Below are 22,297 nucleotides of genomic sequence, written 5' to 3' on the forward strand. Positions count from 1 at the left end.
AGAATTCACAAGAGAAAAGGCAGCCAGATGGAAGTCACTGCTGAAACGCTAAATGTTCTAACTGCAGTAGAAATTCTGCTTAGCTCATCCCATACCCCTTGGTCTTAGCTGGTCATGGCTAATCATACAAAGCAGACTGTATTGAGCATTTACTATGTCCCAGGCCCTTGTGCTGGCTTGTCTTAAGCATCGTCTCCTGGGCCCTCCCAACAACTTTTGAAGTAGGTATTCTTAATCCCAGGCAGTGACCATTCCTGATGCCAAGGCAGAGGCCTACCGTGGTGATGTATAAATCCATACGCATGTGTCCTTTCTCCACGCGCCCTTGTAGGAACGAGGCTTTGTGAGGATCTTCTGCCCCACTAATCTTCATTTAATCCCCCTCCCCTGCAGCACGTTGTCACCTAGCACACCCCTGCTGACAGGCTCTCTGTAAGTCTTCATCTGAGTGACGGCCCTGGAAAATCAAGCTGTGGTCTCGAAAGGGAAGGAGGATCTGCAGATTATCTCCTCAGCATGTGTAGTCACTCTGCTGGCAGTTCTCAGGGCCGCTTTTATGTTGCCTCAACAAAGAGAACGGCTGCCAAGAGTGTGTAATGTTCTGTTCAGAATTCTCCAGGCTGGCAGAGGCTGCGACAGTAGAGACACAGGGCAAGATGATAAAGTTCCCATTTCAGCCAGCCCCATCGCCTCTTACCCTCACCCATGTCCAGAAGTCTGTTTTTGAGAATCTTCCGATGATTCTCTATAGAGCCTTGGAAGTGGCAGACGAGGAAGAAGGGGAGGAGGAAGGGGAGTGTGCAGGCGAGCTGGCTGGGGGTCAGATCATTTTGCCATCACCAGCAGGCAGTTTCTTTCACAACTCATTGAACCCTGGGTAGCCATTATCATCCCAACTGCTCCCTATTAACTAGGCCAGACTCTTGAGGCCATGCGAGGAAACAGAGAATTCCTTTCCTTTCTGTCTCTGTCTAAATACCGCTGGTACTGCGTTCAGACAGCACGCTGCAGGTCACAAAGCTTATTGATACACACTCTTATGATTCTCATACCATTTCTCTGAGATGGTGTAACCTGACCTAAATAAGAAAACAAAAATACCAAAAAGTTTTTAGTTAGGAAAGAAAGGGAAAGGAAGGAAGGGAGGGAGGGAGGAAGGGAGGAAGGGAGGAAGGAAGGAAGGAAGGAAGGAAGGAAGGAAGGAAGGAAGGAAGGGGAAGGAAGGTTGGTTCAGAAACATCAGTTGACTATTTCAAATGTACCCAGCCAAATAAGATGGGAGCCATTCCCATTGTGCTTTAAAACACAACTGCTAACTTCAAGTTCTGTGCCTTTTCCATGGTCATGTGCCTTCCAGACACTTAGCCAATTTCCTGGAGGATGGTGTATGGGGGGACTAGCAAGGGAGACCTGTGTCCTTGGTGGCAGGGAGCATGCAAAACATTCAAGCTTCCTCCACTGCCTCCATTGCCTTCTCTGAAGGGCTCACATGGCTTAACATCTTAACATCATCTTGGAAACCAACTAATGATCATATTGGCTTTAAAAACCATTGCAAAGAAATCTAAAAGCTGTGGGGGAGGGGAGGGATCAATGCAAAGGCTTTGCTGTGGGAGCAAGTGCTCAGAGGGAAATGTGGGCACCCCTGCTGCCCCTCCCCAGCTCTGACTCTGTTCCCACCCACGGACTCTTGTCTGGGCAGATATTTTCACTCTCATTTCAGAAACACAGAAGCTGAGGACAGAGGGAGCAAATGATTCATATCCTTGAAGAATTCCCAGCAATTTGAAATCTAAAAAATTTTCTTTTTACGTAAAGGCAGTTTAGGGATACAGGCCAAATTCAGGTCTTTAGAACTGAAATGTTTGTCACTAAGAATTTTTCACCACTAATGGGGTTCTAGGTGATGCTAAGGTATTGCCTCTTGGTTAGCTTAGAGTTTCTAACCTTGAGACAGGTTCTGAAAAACCTGATCCTTCCAGCAAGGATACCGGTGACATCTCCAACGCAGGGAATGACCTGACCCAATCCCTAGGAGTATTACTTTGCTCGATGGATCAGAGCTTTAAAAATACTTTCAGTAATTTTTAAGCCAAGTGTTATGCATTCATCATAGGAAAAAAAAAAACACTTAAAATACAGGTAAGCAAAATGAAAAAATACCTGCAATTTCACCACCCAGATTATTACTGTTAACATTTAAATAAATTCTATGCTGTATGTGTACATACAAATGTAAGCATGCATGTACACATTAATGTTTTTATTAAAATGTACTGTTTTGTGGCCATATATTCCATTAACATTGTAATTTTTCCATGTCGTTATATAATCTTCTACTTCATCATTTTCTTTTAAATTTTATTTTAGAGAGAGTGAATGGGGGAGAGGGGCAAAGAGAGAGAGAATGAGAATCTTAAGCAGGCTCCATGCTCAGGGAAGAGCCCACCATGGGGCTTGATCCCACAACCCTGGGATCATGACCTGAGCCAAAATCAAGAGTCAGACAGACAAGGAGAGCCACCCAGGTGCCCCACCATTTTTTTTTAATTAAGTTTCATTTGTTCTAGGGCAAACTCAAAAGGGTTTTTTCCTGCTTCACCATTAAAAAAATTGTTTTAATGTTTATTTTTGAGAGAGAGAGAGAGAGAGAGAGAGAGAGAGAGAGAGAGAGAGAATGAATGGGGGAGGGGCAGAGAGAAAGGGAAACACAGAATCCAACGCAGGGTCCAGGCTCTGAGCTGTCAGTATGGAGCCCAACGCAGGGCTCAAACCCACAAACTTCAAGATCATGACCTGAGCTGAAGTCGGACACATAACTAATAAGCCACCCAGGCACACCCCCCCTCCTTCACCATCTTTAATGGCACTATGTTATTCCATTATATAGAAGACCATGATTTACCGAGTTTTTTTTTCCTAATAAAATTTATTGTCAAGTTAGCTAACATACATTATATACAATGTGCTCTTGGTTTGGGGGATGGATTGGGTTATTTTTAAATTGGGAAATATTTTACACTCATAAGAAAATGCACAGACTAATTAACCATAGTTTGTTTAATCTCTACCACCTTGAGGATTTCCTTTCCAGGAAGCCTATTTTCAGCCTAATTTCAGTTGCTAATATTTGAATTTCAGTCTGCAGTTTATAGTGCCCTTGCACATACATTATTTCATCTGATCCTTACCACTGGCCTCTCAGATTGGCATCGAGATTATTATTTTCCTCACTTTATAGATGAACTATGAAAAGCTCAGAGAGGCTAAATGATTTATCCAGTATCCTGAGTCTAGTTAACATCAAAGAGCTGGCTGGGCAACTCCTATGGAGGGGCAGACCTCTACCCCAGGTAGGAGAGGACGTTGGCCAGAAGGGCAGCCCTCATGCGCTCCTCTCTCCCCACCTCGCCTCAGCGTTTCTGATGTGTGCTGACATTATTTGTTTCCTGACTGTCCCCCTTATACACCCTGTGTGCTCTCTGAGGGCAGCCTTGTGTCTGGTTTCACTGTCTGCCCCGTCTGCCTACCACAAGGCTTAGCACGTGGTAAATCCCGGCCCAGCGCATGAGCGAGTGAATGAAATGTGTCACAGAGATAAGCAAATTGTGGGGGCTGCATTTTGACAACTTTCTTTCTCGGCGTGTCTATTTTCAGTTCAGACGTTTAACAAGAACCCAGCTTGGTGTTTTTGTGTTTTGGTACTTCTGCAGGTTTAGGTCGTCACTGAAAAAGTCACACACTAAGTCGTGGAAGAGTGTGTTCAAAGCCAAGGGCAAGGAGAAACCTGTTTGTGTACTAGATTCTCTCCATCTTTTCCAGTGTCCCCCCCGCCCCGCCCCACCTCACCCCAGGCCCCGCTGGGATGAACCAGGCTCTGCTTAAAGGTGCCTGCCAAGTTACTTTGATGATATCCCTCCTTTGGAACTACTTTATATTTTTTATATTGATGATCTATCCCATTTTGAACTGCTTGTAGAAACAATAGCTTAGCAGCTATAGCATAGTTTATGAGGGTGGTTTAAAGTGCTGTTATTATCGACTGTAAAAGCTATAGACAGAATTACAAGAAATTTTGGAACAAAAAAGTCATTCAAATGCCATCACCTCACAAGGCGACAGTTTCCATTTTTGCATAATCCCCTCAAGGTCCTGTCCATGTGCGCACATTTATTTTCCTAGATGTTGTCACAGGGAGCGTGCGGCCTTGTTTTCTGCTTTTTCCACTTATTAGCGGAAGAAACTTTTCCCCCCATTTTTCTACATAGACTTCATAATTATCTTTTAATGACTGCATAATCCTCTGTCGAGTTGATATACCAAAATGTACTTCCACAGCCCCCCAGTGTTGGCTGTTTCAGATGTTTCTGATTTCCCACTAATCTATAAATGCTGTAGTGAAGATTGTTATGTGAATAGCTTTTGCATTTGTCAAGTGATTTCCTGTGAATATATTCCCCGGAGTAGGATTGCGGGGTCTGAGCAGGACCATGTTTGTGGCTCTTGTCATCGCGCTCCTGTACGGTCTCTTCTCCTTGATGTCCAGCCAGTGATGTGTTTACCAATTTCGGGGCAACTTCCTCAGTATAGGGTGGTTCCTAAGTTTTTTGTTTGCTAATTAAGTTGAAGGAAAATGGTATTGCAGGATGGCTTTATTTTGCATTTCTTTGATTATTAAAAGAAATTAGCATTTTCCCCTGTGGTTACTCTTTGTATTTCTTGGATGTGAGTTGTCTGCTCACACTTACTGTTCTTTGCCTGTTTCAGTAAATTGGGGTTTTGATTTTTTTTTTTAATCAAACCAAGTGAAATCTTTATACACAATAGCTATTGGGTTTTGTCATGTACGTTTCACATATATTCCAGCATTGTTTGCCTTTAAATTTTAGATATTTATTTCAGTACAAAACTTCTTAATTTTGTAATCAAATGTGTTCTTTTTGTTTGTTTGTTTTTTTTTGTTTTTGGTTTTGTTTTTCTGTTGCTTCAAAGCTTAGAAAGCTATCTCCCCTCTGGAGAGCTGATAAATATTTAATGCTACCTTCTGTTACTTTAAATTCTCTAATTCATCTGGATTGTATTTGAGTATAAATTGAGTTGCGAATGACATTTTTGTCCCCAAATTGCTCATCAGTTATTCTAACCTCTTTCTATTCCTTTATTCTCTTTCTCAGGAATCATACACCAGATGAAAGGCGATTATGATACTGCACTGAAACTCCACAAGACCCACCTGTGCATCGCCCAGGAGCTGAGTGACTACGCTGCCCAGGGCCGTGCCTATGGGAACATGGGTAATGCCTACAGTGCTCTGGGCATGTACGACCAGGCTGTCAAGTACCACCGGCAGGAGCTGCAGATCTCCATGGAAGTGAATGACCGTGCCTCCCAGGCATCCACACACGGGAACCTGGCTGTGGCTTACCAGGCCCTGGGTGCCCATGACCGGGCCCTGCAACATTATCAGAACCACCTGAACATTGCTCGGGAGCTTCGTGACATCCAGAGCGAGGCCCGGGCCCTCAGCAACCTGGGCAACTTCCACTGCTCTCGGGGGGAGTATGTCCAGGCCGCCCCCTATTATGAACAGTACCTGCGTCTCACTCCTGACCTTCAAGACATGGAAGGAGAAGGGAAGGTCTGCCACAATCTCGGCTATGCCCATTACTGCCTTGGAAATTACCAGGAGGCGGTAAAGTACTATGAGCAGGATCTGGCGCTGGCCAAAGACCTTCACGACAAATTGAGCCAGGCGAAAGCTTACTGCAACTTGGGCCTAGCCTTCAAGGCTCTGCTGAACTTCAGCAAAGCTGAAGAGTGTCAAAAGTACCTACTGTCCCTCGCCCAGTCCCTGAATAATTCCCAGGCTAAATTTCGAGCCCTAGGGAACCTGGGTGATATATTCATCTGTAAAAAGGATATAAACGGTGCAATAAAATTCTATGAGCAGCAGCTGGGCTTAGCTCACCATGTAAAGGACAGAAGACTGGAAGCCAGTGCGTATGCAGCACTGGGCACGGCATACCGCATGATCCAGAAATACGACAAGGCCTTGGGTTATCACACGCAGGAACTAGAGGTCTATCAGGAGCTGAGCGATTTGCCGGGGGAGTGCAGAGCTCACGGGCACCTGGCTGCTGTCTACATGGCCCTGGGGAAATACACAATGGCGTTCAAGTGTTACGAAGAGCAGCTGGATCTAGGGCAGAAGCTGAAGGACCCCAGTCTGGAAGCCCAGGTCTATGGCAACATGGGCATCACAAAGATGAACATGAATGTGATGGAAGAAGCCATCGGCTACTTCGAGCAGCAGCTGGCCATGCTGCAGCAGCTAAGTGGAAATGAGTCTGTGCTCGACAGGGGCCGGGCGTATGGCAACCTGGGAGATTGCTACGAGGCCCTGGGTGACTATGAGGAAGCTATCAAGTACTACGAGCAGTATCTGTCTGTTGCCCAGAGTCTTAATCGCATGCAAGACCAAGCCAAGGCTTACCGGGGGCTAGGAAATGGACACAGGTAAAAATGACAGGGGACGAATGTGGTCGATGACACGCACAAAGAGCATCTGTGGCAGTAATGGCAACTTAAGTCTGCATGACAGCTTGTCAACTACAAAGCATTTTCATACGTGTCTTATTTGGCTCCTCCGATAATTTTGTGAATGTAGCAGGGATGTTATTACCCTTATGGAGGAAGAAACTAAGGCCCAGAGAGGTTGGGTCAACGTCCAAGATTGCACAGCTTAGAAAGGACAACCCAGAGTCGAACCCAGGGCTGTCTGACCCAAAATGCAGTGCTTTTTTGACTGCATTCATAGTGAGCAGGATAAAAGGGATAATGGGAACAGGAAAGGTGAATGCATCCATTCAACTGACGTTTACCGAAGGCCTCTCACATTATACGAATTTGTGTTTATTAACATAACATCTATCCCCACCAATTACTAGGACTCCCATTTTGTTGCTTTTAGGGAAAGTCATCTGAGGATGGCAGGAGTGAGTAAACATAGGCTATCATCATCATGCCAGGCACCTTGCAGTGATATCTTGCTTAATATTTATGGCAGTCCTGTATTACTCTACACTTACTATGATCTGCTTTGGGATGTGGGATTTACTATCATCCAGAAACGGAGGCTCGGGGAAAGGAATTCATGTGCCCCACACAACTGGCTTGGTCTGCCGCCAACATCCATGCTCTTCCCAGCCTTATCATGTCATCTCTTAGCAGCACAAAAAAGACACACTGTTGGCCAAGGTGATGCTTTCCTTCTGAATGTGGGGAACCCAAGAAGGTGTCTGTGTCTGCAGAATTTACGGCCCTTCCAGATCAGCAGGGGATTAGGGCTCCTGGAGTGGAGGAAGGGCAAGGGTCAAACTAAATCATCACCCACAGAGTGCTCTGAGGAGCTCAGGGTGAAAGATTTATAGCCATTGTAAAGTGATTTCAAAAACATAGTCTAAGCGGTAGTGGAAATTGGGAGGCCCAAAGAACCAAACAGTTCACTTGCTATCATTGTGCCTATTAATATATTTTATGTTTCCTCTGGGGTGTATATCCCATTGAATCTCAAGCTCTTGGGAAGGTCACTAAGAGATGACTTTTGAATTGCTTTCCAGATTATGAAATTCCCCTGTATCTCACTCTAAGGGCACATGATAGATTCTAGCTAGAAGAGGAGTTAAGAGCTTCTATAGTAAGTGACAGTGACAAATGCTTTTCATTTTCTCAGGGGCTTTAGCATGTCTGCACCTGCACAAAATAATATCATTGCTTTTCTGTCTACATCCCCACAGGGCAATGGGGAGCTTGCAGCAGGCCCTCGTGTGCTTTGAAAAGAGGCTCGTGGTCGCCCATGAGCTCGGGGAGGCCTTTAATAAAGCCCAGGCCTATGGAGAGCTAGGAAGTCTGCACAGCCAATTAGGGAATTACGAACAAGCCATTTCCTGCCTGGAACGCCAACTGAACATTGCTAGAGAGATGAAAGATCGAGCGCTGGAAAGTGATGCGGCCTGTGGCCTCGGTGGCGTTTACCAGCAGATGGGGGAGTATGATACAGCCCTGCAGTACCACCAGCTTGACTTGCAGATAGCAGAGGAAACCAATAACCCCACGTGCCAGGGGCGAGCCTACGGGAACCTGGGCCTGACATACGAATCCCTGGGCACCTTCGAGAGGGCTGTGGTCTATCAAGAACAGCACTTGAGCATCGCGGCACAGATGAACGACCTGGTGGCCAAGACGGTGTCATATAGCAGCCTTGGAAGGACCCATCATGCCTTGCAGAACTATTCCCAGGCAGTAATGTACTTACAGGAAGGTGAGTGAAAAGGTCTGCGGTGGCCTTTCGGTGTACTCTGAGATCGAGTTCAGAGTCTACTCGGAAGGAAGGGTACACAGTTTGAGTGACTGCCTCTGCTTGGAGTGAGGAGCTCAGAGGCCATATCATTAGTTCAACCCCAAACCGCGGTGCCCCCCCACCCCCCGGGTGTTCCTTAACAGCACAAAGGCGTTCCGTTGCCCAGAACATGTTACCTGGGTTGTGTAACACTGGTAGCCAGCTGCCCAAGGAGCTGATGCCCTCTCTGCTCTTCAGAGCCCTTGCCCTTGAGAGCAAACAACACTTTCCCATACAAGAGGAATTGTGTAAGATTTAGTCATGTGAAATTTAAGGGCCTGAATCCTAGGAAAAGACCCATCTGTTGCAAGCCCTGTTGTCCTTCTAGAAAATACGTAAACTGTAACAAAACTGTATAGAAGTCAATTTTGATGTGGCAGCTGAGATCTAATCCAGTCTGAGGGTCACTCCAGCAGTTGGCCAGGCTTCCTTCCCAGTGTATATTGTCCACAGTGCTTGAGCTGGTGCTGTGGCAGCCTTGTGCCTGGCACAAGTGACAGAAAGTGATTGCCCCTGCCACGGCCTTCTCTTCCTCCTCCTTCCCTTCCCCCTCCACCACTCCCAACCCCCACCCCCGCCTCTGCTGCTGTCAGGTTCCACGCAGCTACTACTCGGGAAAACACTTCCCCTCACATGGGCACATAACATCTTTCCATCCTGGGCGGGAAAAATGGCAGATATGATGTTCTTGGCTCACTAGTCAAAGGAAATAGTTGCCGACCTGAAGTAAAAACTCTCATTTATAGTTTCTAGGGCTCTTCGCATATATAGTCTCTTTAATCGGATTTAATTCTCACAGTAACCTTGGGAGGTGTGTCTTTATTCGCATTCACAGCCAAATGACCTGAGGCTCAGAGAGTCCAGTGCCTTGGTCCTGACCATACGGTCAGTCTGGGGTGTAATGGGGCCCAGCCCAAGGTTTCTAAGCCCAGGAACTACACAAGACCCTGTGCGGAGTTGTTTCTAACCTCCCAAGCCTCCTTGGGGAGGCTGGAGCAGTCAAATATTCCCCCTTACTCCTGAGCCCCAGCTCAGCTGGGAAGCCAGGAGCGAGGGAAGCAGGAAGCAAAGCGGAGAATGGGCCAGGAGCTGACGGTTTGCTGTCATCCTCTGCGCAGACCAGGGATTGCTCTGGCCTGCAGGCTGAGAGGTTACCGAGAGGCTGGGAACCACTTCCCAGACCTTCTCTGGCTCCCACTCAATGGCAGCTCTGCCTCAATGCATTAAATATGAGAGTTGGCTTTTGGTTTCCCGAAACTTGACTGTGGTAAAATTCCAACAGACTGGGGGCGATTTGCAGTTGAATTTGGGAAAACTATTAAATTCAGACCCAGCGTATGACAACCTCTCAGCTGTGTTCTTTTGTACTTCCTGAAATATTGTTTCCATAAAGCAGCTGCTTTTGCCCAAGACCTTGTAACATAATTCTATATTTATGGAAAACTCTCAATTTCATTTTTATTGTTTCTTGTAATTTTAAGTCTTGCAGAGATCTAAATTCTTATTGTGGCATCTCCCTGGTGTCTGTTCCGGGGATGTGCTCCACCAGAGAGCCTGGTGTGTCCCCTGAGCCAAGTTAGATGCCTCTTCTCATGAGCTGTTACAGGTGCGGACACCTGGGAGGCCCTTTCTGAGAGCTCTGAGTCACGTCTGCAGCATCTTGCACTGGGGGAACGGTTCAGTCAGAGACCACCTTGGCACTGTCTCCCTCTCTGGCTTTCGGAGAGGGCTGTGAGTCAGCGTCACCTTGCCCAGTGCACCAGAACCTCCCAGGTGGGGCCTGCTCTGAGATTTCTGTATAAGTGCTCCAGGTGATTTGTATAGACATCCCCGGTTAAAGCCACTGGTCTTGTCCAGCTTTCTCTCTTTTTGCAAATGAAGAAAGAAGCCTAGAGCGATTCAGTGACCTGTGCAGAGTTACATGCAGCTAGTTCCTAGCAAACCAGACTTCAGGGATGCTGGACGGGTGGGTTAGATTCCTAAGAGGCAGAGGCAGGTAGGAACAGGCAGGACAGGTACTATGTCTGCCTAGTAGTGGCTTTTAGTTCTTCATTGTTGAACCTGACTTTGGGCTGGAGTGTGTCTGACATGAGGAGATCCAGTGGGGAAAAAAGTCCTTGCTCACAGAGAACTTTCTAGGGAGGCTAGCTACCTCAATGAATTTTACTTATGACTCATAGACCCAGATCTAGCAGGGATAGTCATATTGAAGAATGAATATGGTCAGCATGTTGAAGATTAAAACAACCAGTGTTCCCCTGGTTGTCACCAAGAACCATCTTCTTCCATCTGTGTTCCTATTCTAGGAAGTATTTTAAAATGTGAATAATTTCTAAGTATTATTTTTGTTACCCAGTGACATGATTTAAACGTAATGTGGTGCTTCTAAGTTTTCTGAGTTATGTGCATTTTGAAATGCATACATTTTATGAGCAGGAACCTGAATATCACTTCTATTATCATCTCAACTGACTCCGTTCCTTTTCAAAAGTCAGAAATTGCATGGGCCCAGCATGCTCAGAGGCAGGCTCCCATGCACTCTAAATTAGATTCAAAAAAGGAAGTCCTTCCTTTGTGTGTATAGCTGTAGTGTGGGAGCCTTCATGGTGTCTTCTGCACAAGGGAACTCCTGCGTACAGAGGGCCAAATCATGAGGACAAAGCCATCCTGAGAACCACTTAGTGGCCAGTACAATAAATGGTTGCCCTCAGATTTGGCTCCCACAAAGCCCTGGAGGTGGCTGGTGTCCTGGAAGCCAGAAGCTTGCTGTAGGTAAGTGACCCAAACTGCAGGTGTCCCTCTGAAGGCCATTAGAATGAGGACAGTCTCATTTAAGGCTTTCAACTCATAATAGCACTTGTTCTACAACCCTGCTGGGGCACATCAAAGTCTCAGCCTTAAAGGAAAAACAGATTGGACATGAAATGCATCAGCGGCATCAGTAACAGAAGGCAGGGTCAGACTGTGTGAGCATTCTGCTTTGGGGAGAACATCAGATGTGTCTCCCATAAACACTGACTGGATGCTATGTACGTGAGATAGGAAGAAGTATTAGCTTGGCTTCTGCACTTGACTATGGAACTGTCAGGAAAAAGCCTTTGCCTGCCAAAGAATTAAGTTAGATAAATTTATAGGCCAGGAGTTTTCATTTGCAAAGCTGGGGATTTCACATCTGGGAGGGGGCCAGGTTAGGTTCATTCATTTCACTGTTTCTGCCTGCCCTGCAAACCTGTTTCCTGCTGAGACCCATCACCTGAGCTCTTGCCGGGGCATCTTGGAGTGTCCTGGAAAGGTCGCTACCAACACAGAATCTGAAGAGAATGCTTACTCTGCCTTGGCTGATTGTACTTTTGTCCTGCAATTTATTTAGCTGTGTTGTTAGCATTCTTTATATCCACCTGAGGCAGAATGCCCTGCCAGGACTCCTGGGCAGGGTGGAATTGTCTTTAATGTGTCCTTAAAATTTCTCTGATTTCAGGTTTAAGGTTAGCCGAGCAACTGGGCCGAAGAGAAGATGAAGCCAAAATTCGCCACGGTCTTGGTCTGTCCCTTTGGGCTAGTGGGAATCTGGAGGAAGCCCAACACCAGGTGAGCGGAGGAACACCTGTCCCAGGTGGATTTTATTTCCAGAAGCACGGAAGACCTTGGGATTACTGTCCTGGTAGTGATGACATTTGCTGGAAGGTGCTATAACCTCTACCCTTGGGTCAATGTATAGGATCTCTGGCCCAGAAGTGTTGAACCACAGTGAAGATTCTTACTCACTTGTATGATAGATTTCTCAATGATTTCTTTGGAATTCCTATATTATGTGCTACTGTTCCTCATTAAACCGTAATATGAAATTGCATGCATTTTATGACAGAAGTAATTCAGGAATTTGTGCCTTGGCATCCTAGAATGTTATGGTATTTTACTTTACTTTTTAAACTATTTTTTTAATTTTTTTATGTTTATTTATTTATGACAGAGAGAGACAGAACATGAGCGGGGGAGGGGCAGAGAGAGAGGGAGACACAGAATCCGAAGCAGGCTCCAGGCTCCGAGCTATCAGCACAGAGCCCGATGTGGGGCTTGAACTCACAGACCGTGAGATCATGACCTGAGCCGAAGTCGGACGCTCAACCGACTGAGCCACCCAGGCACCCCTTTACTTTTTAAACTATTAAAGGCAGTTTAAAGAATTAATTATTTCCTTGTTTTAGAAATTAAAACTTATACTGCTATAACGATTTTCAATTTTTCAAGTACAGTCACTCACTGAATTTATTCTTCACATAACCCTGTGAGGTAAAATGACGACCATCCCATTTATAGAAAAGAATCTGAGGCTCCAGATCTTGCCCAAAGTCACACAATTAATTAGTGGTAGAGTTGGGGATACTAAGTCTAAGTCTCTTAGTCTTGGAATTCTTTCCATTAAAAAAATTTTTTTTAATGTTTATTTTTTAGAAGGGGGGGAACCACGAGTGGGGGAGGGGCAAAGAGAGTGGGGGAGACACAGAATCCAAAGCAAGCTCAAGGCTCTGAGCTCCCAGCACAGAGCCTGACGTAGGGCTCGAACTCTAGCCGCGGGATCATGACCTGAGCCAAATTCTTTCCATTTTTTAAATTTGCATGAACTTAAAATTCTATGCTGTTTCCAGCATATAAGTATTAGAGAAAAGTCTTGGGGCACCTGGGTGGCTCAGTCAGTTGAGTGTCCAACTTTGGCTCAGGTCATGATCTCGCAGTTAATGAGTTCCAGTCCTGCATCAGGCTCTGTGCTGACATCTCAGAGCCTGGAGCCTGCTTCGGATTCTGTGTCTCCCTCTCTCTCTGCTCCTCCCCTGCTTGCTCTCTCTCTCTCTCTCTCTCAAAGAAATAAACATTAAAAAGAGAGAAAAGTCTTGTAGTCTCATTGGTGGAGAAACCACTTAAAGCAGCAGGACAGTGTCTTTTTTTTTTTTTTAAGTTTTTTATTTATTGAGAGAGAGAGAGTGAACAAGCACGTGCATGCAGAGGGGCAGAGAGAAAGCGGGAGACACAGAATCCCAGGCAGGCTCCATGCCGACAGTACAGAGCCTGATGTGGGGCTTGATTTCATGAACCATGAGATTGTGACCTGAGCAGAAATCAAGAGCCAGCTGCTTAACCGACTGAACCACCCAGGCGTCCCAGCAGGATGGTGTCTTTTTAGGAGCGTCAAGCATCTGGTCCTGCGGGTGTCCCTGTGATCAGGTGTGGCTCCGGAGGAAGCCAGGGAAGACCTGACCCTGGTCACTGTTGTGGAGGGTGGTGGTTGATTCGGCTGAACTGCCAGCAAAAAGCTGCCCTCCTCCTGAAAGTGTGGCTGTCTTAGCTCATTTCCCCCAGCCTCGGCCATTTCCGGCCTGCCTGCTCCCCACTTGTTCTCATTCCAGTCCTTGGGCTCCCTGAGGCCTTGGTGGTAAATTACGGCTGCTTGATGACAAGGGGAGAGGCCTTTTGTTTGTTTTAATCCAAATCAGCACTTGACTAGATTCATAGCTGGGTTTTTTCCTCCCCCACAACTTTCACACTGTAAGTCCATAACCTTTGTTTTTTAGATCCCCTATTCTAATTGAGCACATAAACTATAATTTATGTGGTGTGATCTGATTGATGCCTTTTCAGGTTCACGAGGACCTAACTGGAAATAAAGATTCATCCTTTGAAATCTTCTAAAAAATTCGTTTTTACGTTGTGCACCAAGTCGTGTGCAGAAGTTGTCTCTGGTCAGTGGACAGCTGGACGGTGGTTTCCAGGGAGTGAATAACGTTCTCTGTGTCCTGCTTGCAGCTCTACAGGGCATCGGCCTTGTTTGAAACAATCCGACATGAGGCGCAGCTGAGCACGGACTACAAACTGTCCCTCTTTGACCTGCAGACTTCCTCCTACCAGGCCTTGCAGCGGGTGCTCGTCAGCCTCGGTGAGAGCGGCTGGGGTTCCCGCTTCGTGCATGTGCACCTTTGTGTCTGAGTCGTTCGGCGATGGCTGTGACCAAATACAATCTGTTGTTACGACAGACAGTGAAGCCACAACTGCAACCCAGTCATTGAACCTTTGTTCGTTTCATTCAACAAATATCTGTGGGGCGCCTACTATGTGTGGGCTGTGTGCCAGCCCTCAGGGCCTGGTTCCTGACCTGAAGAAGCAGTTAGCCCGTTGAAAGGCAGAAGTCAGTGAGTCCGTATGGTGTGACTAGAGCGAGGGTAAAAGAAACTCGGGTGCTGTGAGAACAAAGCGTTTTGGCGGACAGACCCAGGAGCTAAAGAAAGTGTCCTGGGGATAGAGATGCTTGAGCCAGGCGTTACCCCCTCAGGTTCCCTCTCACCGTTAATACCTGGGGGGAGTACCTGAGGAGATGCCTGGCCTCTTCCCTGTCTCCTCTGCCACACAGCTTTTACTTTGCTGTCAAGTGAATGTCTTTACCGTCTGGGTCTGCCCTCCGGGCTGGGGCGTGCTCAGGGGTAATTCTCCCGGGCCTGGGCGCTGCATCACACTGGGGCAGCATATATCTCCCTCACCGGTGCCTGAACAGTCGCCTCTTCCCGCTCCCCTGCCTTCTGCCTCTTCTCAGGCCTGTCCGGCTCTGCAGACCGTTTCCCCAAACCCAGAACTCGGGTGGAGGAGGTATTCGGCAGAACTGACAAGGTCTTGGAAGTTGGATGTCGAGGCCTCGTCAGTAACCTGGCCTCTGCTGCGTGTCTGTGAATGCTCAGAACTTCCCCCTGAAAAACGTATCTATTAAATGTGCTCATTGCCTGGGATTACAATTTATTATCTATTATAATCACAGTGTTAAGTCTGCCTAACACTTTGGGGCCGATTTTCCAATGTGCACAGAAATCATCCCTGCTGTTCCAGTTAATAACTTAATAGGGTAAAAGAACACATTTGCATACACACATATAAATCCCCCCTTTCTACTGATGCTGGAACTGCAGGAAGCTAGGCATCCTTGACGTGTCTGGGAGTGGCAGCATCTGGTCTCCTGCCTCTGCCTGCTCTCGCTTTGGACCCTCATTCCGGCAAATCTTCTATATCTCTGTTTATGATGCAAGCAAAGCTTCTGCATTATTTTCCTTCTAAACACTCTAAACCGTCCTTGCTTGAAAGCATGTTGCTTTCTATTTTTTTGTGCCCTCATGTTTGTGCATTAACTTCTAAAGTAGATAACAGACTAGTGTCTTAGGGAAAGCGAACTCAGAAATTGGATTGAAAGACTAAGAAGAAGCTCTGAAAGAGAGAAGCAGTTTCAAAGAACTAAAGGCTTCAGAGGTTTAAACCCTTTCCCCCTGGGGACTACAAAAGCAGAGAAGAAGCAGCAAGTGTGTGGGAGCCTGGAATGGAATGAAGGATCAGCTCTCACCATAATAATATCACCTTTCTCTATGTGGTACTTTGAATAAGCTATCCAGGCATCCTCACACACAGCACCGCAGTTAATCTTTACAGTAGCCCTTCGAAATAGGCAGGGTGACTGTTAGGACCCTCCTTTTGAGACCAGGTCAATGAACAGGGAAAAGACACACTGAGCAGAGGGCCTGGCTTGTGTAAAGGCAGAGAGGTATAACTTGGGAGTGGGGGGCCGGTGTGCAAGTGGGGCTGGACAATGCGATGCATAGAGGGGCCACAGCTAAGGGAGATAGAAAGATGGTCAGGACTTTGTACATCCTGGAGGGCTTGTCTGCCAAGGCCAAATCAGAATCGAAGTTGAGCGGCAAAGTGAGAGGGGTAACCGAGTGCAAAGCATTAGGTCCAAATAGCTAAAGTGAAGGGGGTCAGATGCCAGGAGGCCAGGGAGCAGCTCAGGCTGTGGGTTGGAGAACGAGCGGGGCTGAGGACCATCCTCTGAACAAAGTTGACTCTCTTGGGGTATGGCTGCGGATGGGGGGAAAGTGGCTTAGGGTGGTGTGGAATCTGAAAGTGTGGGGTTTTATTTTTTTCTTCTTAATGTTTATTTATTTTTGAGAGAGAGAGAGCATGCATAAGCAGGGGAGAGGCAGAGAAAGAGGGGGACAGGGGATATGAAATGGGCTTGGGGTGTCAGTAGAGAGCCCGATGCAGGGCTTGAACTCATGAACCAGGAGATCATGACCTGAGCCGAAGTCAGACGCTCAACAGACTGAGCCACCCAGGTGCCCCTGAAACTGGGGTTTTAGAATAGGCACTGTACTTAGCATCTGAGGCAGGGGGTTGGGTTTGAAACTGAGACTGGGCCCCACATAGGGATGCAGAGACAGTGAGGTTTCTGCCCAGGGCCTCTGTGGCCGATGGCCCTCAGTGGACAAACACACTCTCCAGGGATTCCTCACCTTATGACTTTTGTGTCCTAGGCCATCATGATGAAGCCCTGGCTGTGGCAGAAAGAGGACGGACGAGGGCATTTGCCGATCTTCTGGTAGAACGACAGACAGGACAGCAGGACTCCGACCCGTACTCCCCAGTCACCATTGATCAGATCTTAGAGATGGTTAATGGCCAGAGGGCCCTAGTGCTTTACTATTCCCTGGCCGCTGGCTACCTGTATAGCTGGCTGCTTGCTCCTGGGGCAGGTAAGATCTCTTTCTGTGGGAACCGGCAATTAAGACCCTAGACTGCGAAAGTCTTAGCAATAGAGGTGGAAGAGGTGCATTACCATAGATCAGACTAAGGAGCTGACGTCGGCTTTCAGCAAAACCTCAGCCACGGCGGATATTCCATGGCGGGGTGGTCAATTAATAAGACAGCCCAGCTTTCCCATTCCCCCAAGAAATCGCTGCTCCTCGCTGGTGAATGTGGAAGCATTTATCAAGGAACACGAAGAGCAGGAGGAGTAATTTCACCAGCAGCCCTATTTTTAGGCAGCTGTTGTTCATTAGCTAATAAAGCGCTGACTGTAAGTCCTAACGAGTTCTTTCTAGATATGATTTAATAATTGTGACCCTTTGTCATGGTAAACAGACTAAAATGAGAATGGCAACTCTTGTCACAGTATATAAATGAAGTCTTATGCTTGGAATTTCTGAGTTTAGCAGAACCCATTTTAACCAGTTCTGTTGTAAATCTATTTTAGAAGTAAAAACCCCCTTTGATTAAATCGGCATTAAATGTTCAGGCTGAAACAGTTTCACTAAATACAGAACCACTAATTAGCTGTTAGGGCCATATTTTTTGCATAATAAAATGCTGATGGCTTTACCACGTTGGAGACACCAGATCCAATTAGAGTTTATTGACTGGGGAAGTGGATCTTATAATTGGGAACCTTGAAGAATGGGCTTCTTGACTATCTGTAAGCCAGTTTCAAAAAGTTCAACTGCCAGAGAGAATTGACAAGATTTTCTTGATTGTGTTTCTATCCCTTTGATTTAAAAAAAAAAAAACAAAAAAACAGAGACGATTAGCTAAATGACAACTCTCAGATGCCTCTTGGCTTCTGAGCACTCCTGCCCATACATTCTGTGCCTCAGCCTTATTTTTTATAATCTTTTCCCCTTAATCCCATGTTTTTTTATGGGCTTTCCATAAAGAACATTCTGACCTTTCTATGCTGAAGGTTTTAGTTGTGATGTTCATGGTGACTTGGTGAGTGTCAGCTACAATGGAATGGATCCCTGTGTATCCCAGCCCCCTCAGAGGGACACCGATACCTCGGAAGACACGGCTGGTGATGGAGGCATCAAGCTCTTTCTCTCTGTCATTGTTATGTTTTGGGGACATGATTTGACAGGTGGTATATCCAAATCTCTGTAATAATGAGCCATGTATAATGAGGCTCCTATTGTTTCTCTTTCCCTTCCTCTTTGCTCTTAATGAGACTCTGAAGCTTTCACTGGGGCTCTAATCCAATCAGAGAGGACCAGCATTTTCCGGGGCTGACACACCTCATTACCATTTGAGAATATGTCCTGTGTTTATTGCCAGAAAACCACTATGGATTGCTTCAGTTTCATGCAGCCATAATTTTTTGCTCCTTTAATCCATTAATGATGGTTGACCAGTTAGTCTTATTTAAAAATGGCTGGAAACATTTTTTATCTGGCCTTTGTACTACACATTTATTTTGCCGTGCTTTTGTGAAATGAAAGGTCTTTGAGTAACACAGTTTCCACTTGGCTAGTTGTATTTGTGTTCAGGATTTCAGCTTCTGGGGAGAATATACCTTGGCATGTTCATGCACTATTCGAGAAAGAAAACCTTCCCTATTTGGTGCTTCTGAGAAGCCGCTATTTCAAAAGACGTATGAAGTCACCATTCCATGAGCTTCTGAGTATATCTTCAAAAGCAGAAGCCTTATGTTGAATTCCCTGGTTTCAAGCACCAAATTTGATGGCGGAAGCTGTAGAAGGGGGTACTGACCAAATTTGGGAAAGCTCTCTCGTGACCTCGGATTTCAGGATTTCTTCACATTTCTTTGTGAAGGATTTCTTTCTTGATTGCTTTGGATGGCATGCTTGCCAGAGAAGGCTGTGCCCCACCCTCCACCTCTCCCTCCTGAGACCCCAATCGTGCATAATGTTGGCTGTGCCTGTCTTGTTTCAGGAATTCTGAAGTTTCACGAACACTACCTGGGTGATAACACAGCGGAAAACTCCGGCGACTTCCAGACTGCCAGTAGCGCGGCCCTTCCAACAGCCACGAGCTCGGCCCTGGAGCAGCACATCGCCAGTGTGCGGGAAGCCCTGGGGGTGGAGTCTTACTACTCAAGGCAAGTGGTACAGCGTCCCTATCCCCTTCTTCAGATACAATCCTAGGGTCGTTGGTTTTTTTTCTTTCTTTCTTTTGTAAACAGCCTGTTCCAGCTAAATGGAAGAAATCTTTTGGAATTTGCACTTTTGTGCTTAGTCTATTCACAGTTGCTGCAGGAGAAACAAATATGTGTCTCTGGAGTGCAAACCCCTTTGTGGGCTGTCTTTATTCTTTCTGGTAATTTCCTTTCAGACAGGGAAAGGCCTCATCGGAGATGCCCATTTTCTAAGGAGAGTTTGTAGAATGTTTAAACATACACAGGACTTCGAATTTAACATCCCAGCTAATTAAAACTGAGATGATTTGGGGGTTATAAACCGATTAATAATGAGTTTGTTTGTTGTAGCTGAACGCCTGTCTGGGAAAGTAATTTGACACTAGTGACAGGATCTATGCACAAATCTGTGTGCTGTGGGGATGAGGTGAAGGAAGTTGAACTCCTAGTATGGAGAACAGAGAAGGGAAGTGCTTTTTGCAGAGATTATAAAAGCTGTATGCTTATGGAAACATTTTATCATGATCGACTATTTTACATATGGAAAATCACTTCTACAAGCACCCTGCTCCTGGGGAAAATAAAAAGAAGAGGGTACCGTAGAGCTGGGTGGTAGCAGAATTTCCTGGCGTCCCAGTCTATCCTGTGCTTAACAAGTGTCGAGAAGGTCCATATGTCAGAGAATCTGCTGTGTTAGCTGGTGTCAGGTCCCCAGGACATCTGCTTGTCTCTTGAGTGATTTCAGTTGCGAAATCATGGAAATCCTAAGATATCCCCATAATTCTTTAGAGACGCTTATCCCAGACTCCCGAGTGTGTGTTGGTCAATGCCAGCAGCTGGATTGATCTTTGAGATATTTGTGAAGTTGGAGACGAGTTCTTAGATGCACTTGGATAATGTCATGTCAAGTGTGGAAGGTGCTGGAGGGTCTTCTAGCTGAACTCCTTTATTTAACAGAAGCCAGCATGGAATAAGACTGCTGACAGCCAAGTTAGTGTCAAAGCCAGGATCGCAACAACAGAGATCTCACCCAGACTCCCAGGCCACTGCTTGTTCTGTTTTTAATTATCAAAATTAATATCATATTTTGAGAAAATAGCCGAAGCATGTAAGAATGTCATCTCCAGCTTCTGTGTGCATAAAGTATGAACAGGCTTCAGCCACATGCACACAGTGTTGTCTTATTTCTTCTAAGGCTGTGGTGCATCCTGGGGCATCCCTTTCCTTAACCCTGGGTAGTAGTGTGGTGATTACAGGGCCTTGACAGTGTGGTAATCCCAAGAACTTGGAAGTAAGGCTGTTCTCTGAAATTTAATGATACATGACCATAAAATAGGTTAGTCTAGGGCTGTGCAAAGCTGCTTCAGCAGACAGAAAGGCACATCAGCCAGTCTGATTCCACCGTAACCTGACCTAAGGTATTGCACATCCCAAGCAAGTATTAAAGAGGATGGTTGGCCAGTGGTGGAAACACAAAATGAGGGAGAGAAAGGAGAGCAGATTTCGGCAGCGCCCATTTGTTTCACTGTCAAAAAGAGAATCGTGGCTAAGGGACTTGAAGTTCCATTGGAAGTCTGTTCCCATAGTAGACCTGCAGTCCTGCCACCTCCCACCCCCTTCCACAACTATTGGAATACCTGCTTTGTACCATGTGGCACCATCGTGGCCACACCTGGGTCAGCTCAGTCCAAACCAACCATGATGGGGCTGAGCCTGTGTGAAAATATAGATTTTACTTGATCCCAGTCTAGATTAATATTCATCATAAGGAGGAAGGGGACTACCCTTGGACTCTTCCCAATGCCTACTCCCACCTCCCATTGGGTACCACGTTTAACTCCAAACACTTGTGTCCAAGCTGTTCTTTTATATGATACTAGAGGTTGAGTAATTTTGCTTCCAGGTGACTTTTGAATTGAAAAAAATGGCTTTTGGGTTATAGTTCAATTCTTCATCAATGGGAGAGTGGAGGGACCGTAACTGGCTTATATTCCCCATGTTAATCTTTTCCTCTGCTCTGTACAGACAAGTTGGGATGAGTCTTTGGGGATCTCTAGGTCAGGTGGCTTGATGCTTAGCATGACTTTGTTGGGCTGTCCTTGGTAGCTTCGATACCCAGTTTAGACTGCCAGAAGTAAGGTCTTTTCTGCTGCTTTGGACTAGTCTTACTAGAAATGTGTTCATATTTTGTGAGCTCAAACTCAAAATTGAACAGTTCAGTAGCATGATTTGAATTTACTAGAATGGAGTTTTGTGAGAGTCTGGTTTCTGCCTCACAGTTTCATGAAAACAGTATGAAAATTTCAATGACAAATTATTTTTCATCTATTGAATTGTTAAATATTTTTAAAGTAGTAATGCTTAATAGTAATAAAGATGCAGTGAATGAGCAGTCTATACAGTAGGGATATAAAGTGTTCTAGCCTTTCTAAAAATAATTTGCCAGTAGTATCAAAAATCTTTAAAATGTTAATGCTGTGACCCCATAATTCTCATTTTGGAAATGGAGTAAAGAAGTGTACATAGGAATATTTGTAATAGGTCTGTATATTATAGAAAATTTTAAAAACCTGAATGTCCACAATAATTGAAGGTCAAATTATTTTACATACATTAATATAATATTACACTGTAATTAAATTATGTTCACAGAGAATTTTTAATGACATAGCCATATGTTTGTGACAAAATATTATATGAAAAAATAGGATATAGATTTATTATATATAATATAACTTAAATTTTGTAATATATGTAAATTATGGGTATGAAAAGTAAGAAAAAAATCCTTGGAGGGAAACAGACTATAGTGTTAGTGGTAATTATAGGTGGATGGTAGAATTATAGATGCTTAGTATTTTATTCTTTATACTTTTCCTTATTTTCAGTTTTGTCACAATGGGCATATATTACTTTTTATATTAGGAATAAATAGCCACGAATAAGCAGTTCTATCACTCAAAGAGGGGGAAAAAGGAAACCTTTCTGTAATAGGTTTACAGAGAATAAAATCCAAGTTTTGAAGCCTGGCACCATGATCTAGCTCTAGGAAGGCATTCTGGGTTTATTTTCCATCTTGTCTCTTGGTGAACACCATGTTCCAGCTACGATACCTTTTTCTCTGTCCTCTGAATGTACCCTGTGCCTTCTCCCCCTTCACTCTAACTCAG

The 22,297-nt window shown here is 45.4% G+C and overlaps 1 protein-coding gene across 6 annotated transcripts in view; it reads left to right on the forward strand.

The window, feature by feature from the left end:
• TTC28 (tetratricopeptide repeat domain 28) overlaps nt 1-22,297 on the forward strand; it is a 635,539-nt gene that overhangs the window by 513,426 nt on the left and 99,816 nt on the right. For all 6 annotated transcript variants that reach the window (XM_047827138.1, XM_047827139.1, XM_047827140.1 and 3 more), the window contains 6 exons: nt 5,175-6,516; nt 7,797-8,320; nt 11,877-11,986; nt 14,198-14,327; nt 16,738-16,956; nt 18,926-19,091. In XM_047827138.1, coding sequence (XP_047683094.1) covers nt 5,175-6,516; nt 7,797-8,320; nt 11,877-11,986; nt 14,198-14,327; nt 16,738-16,956; nt 18,926-19,091 — 2,491 coding nt within the window. The remainder of the gene's footprint in view (nt 1-5,174; nt 6,517-7,796; nt 8,321-11,876; nt 11,987-14,197; nt 14,328-16,737; nt 16,957-18,925; nt 19,092-22,297) is intronic.

The sequence above is a fragment of the Prionailurus viverrinus genome, chromosome D3 (assembly GCF_022837055.1).
Source record: "Prionailurus viverrinus isolate Anna chromosome D3, UM_Priviv_1.0, whole genome shotgun sequence".
Classification (NCBI taxonomy): domain Eukaryota; kingdom Metazoa; phylum Chordata; class Mammalia; order Carnivora; family Felidae; genus Prionailurus; species Prionailurus viverrinus.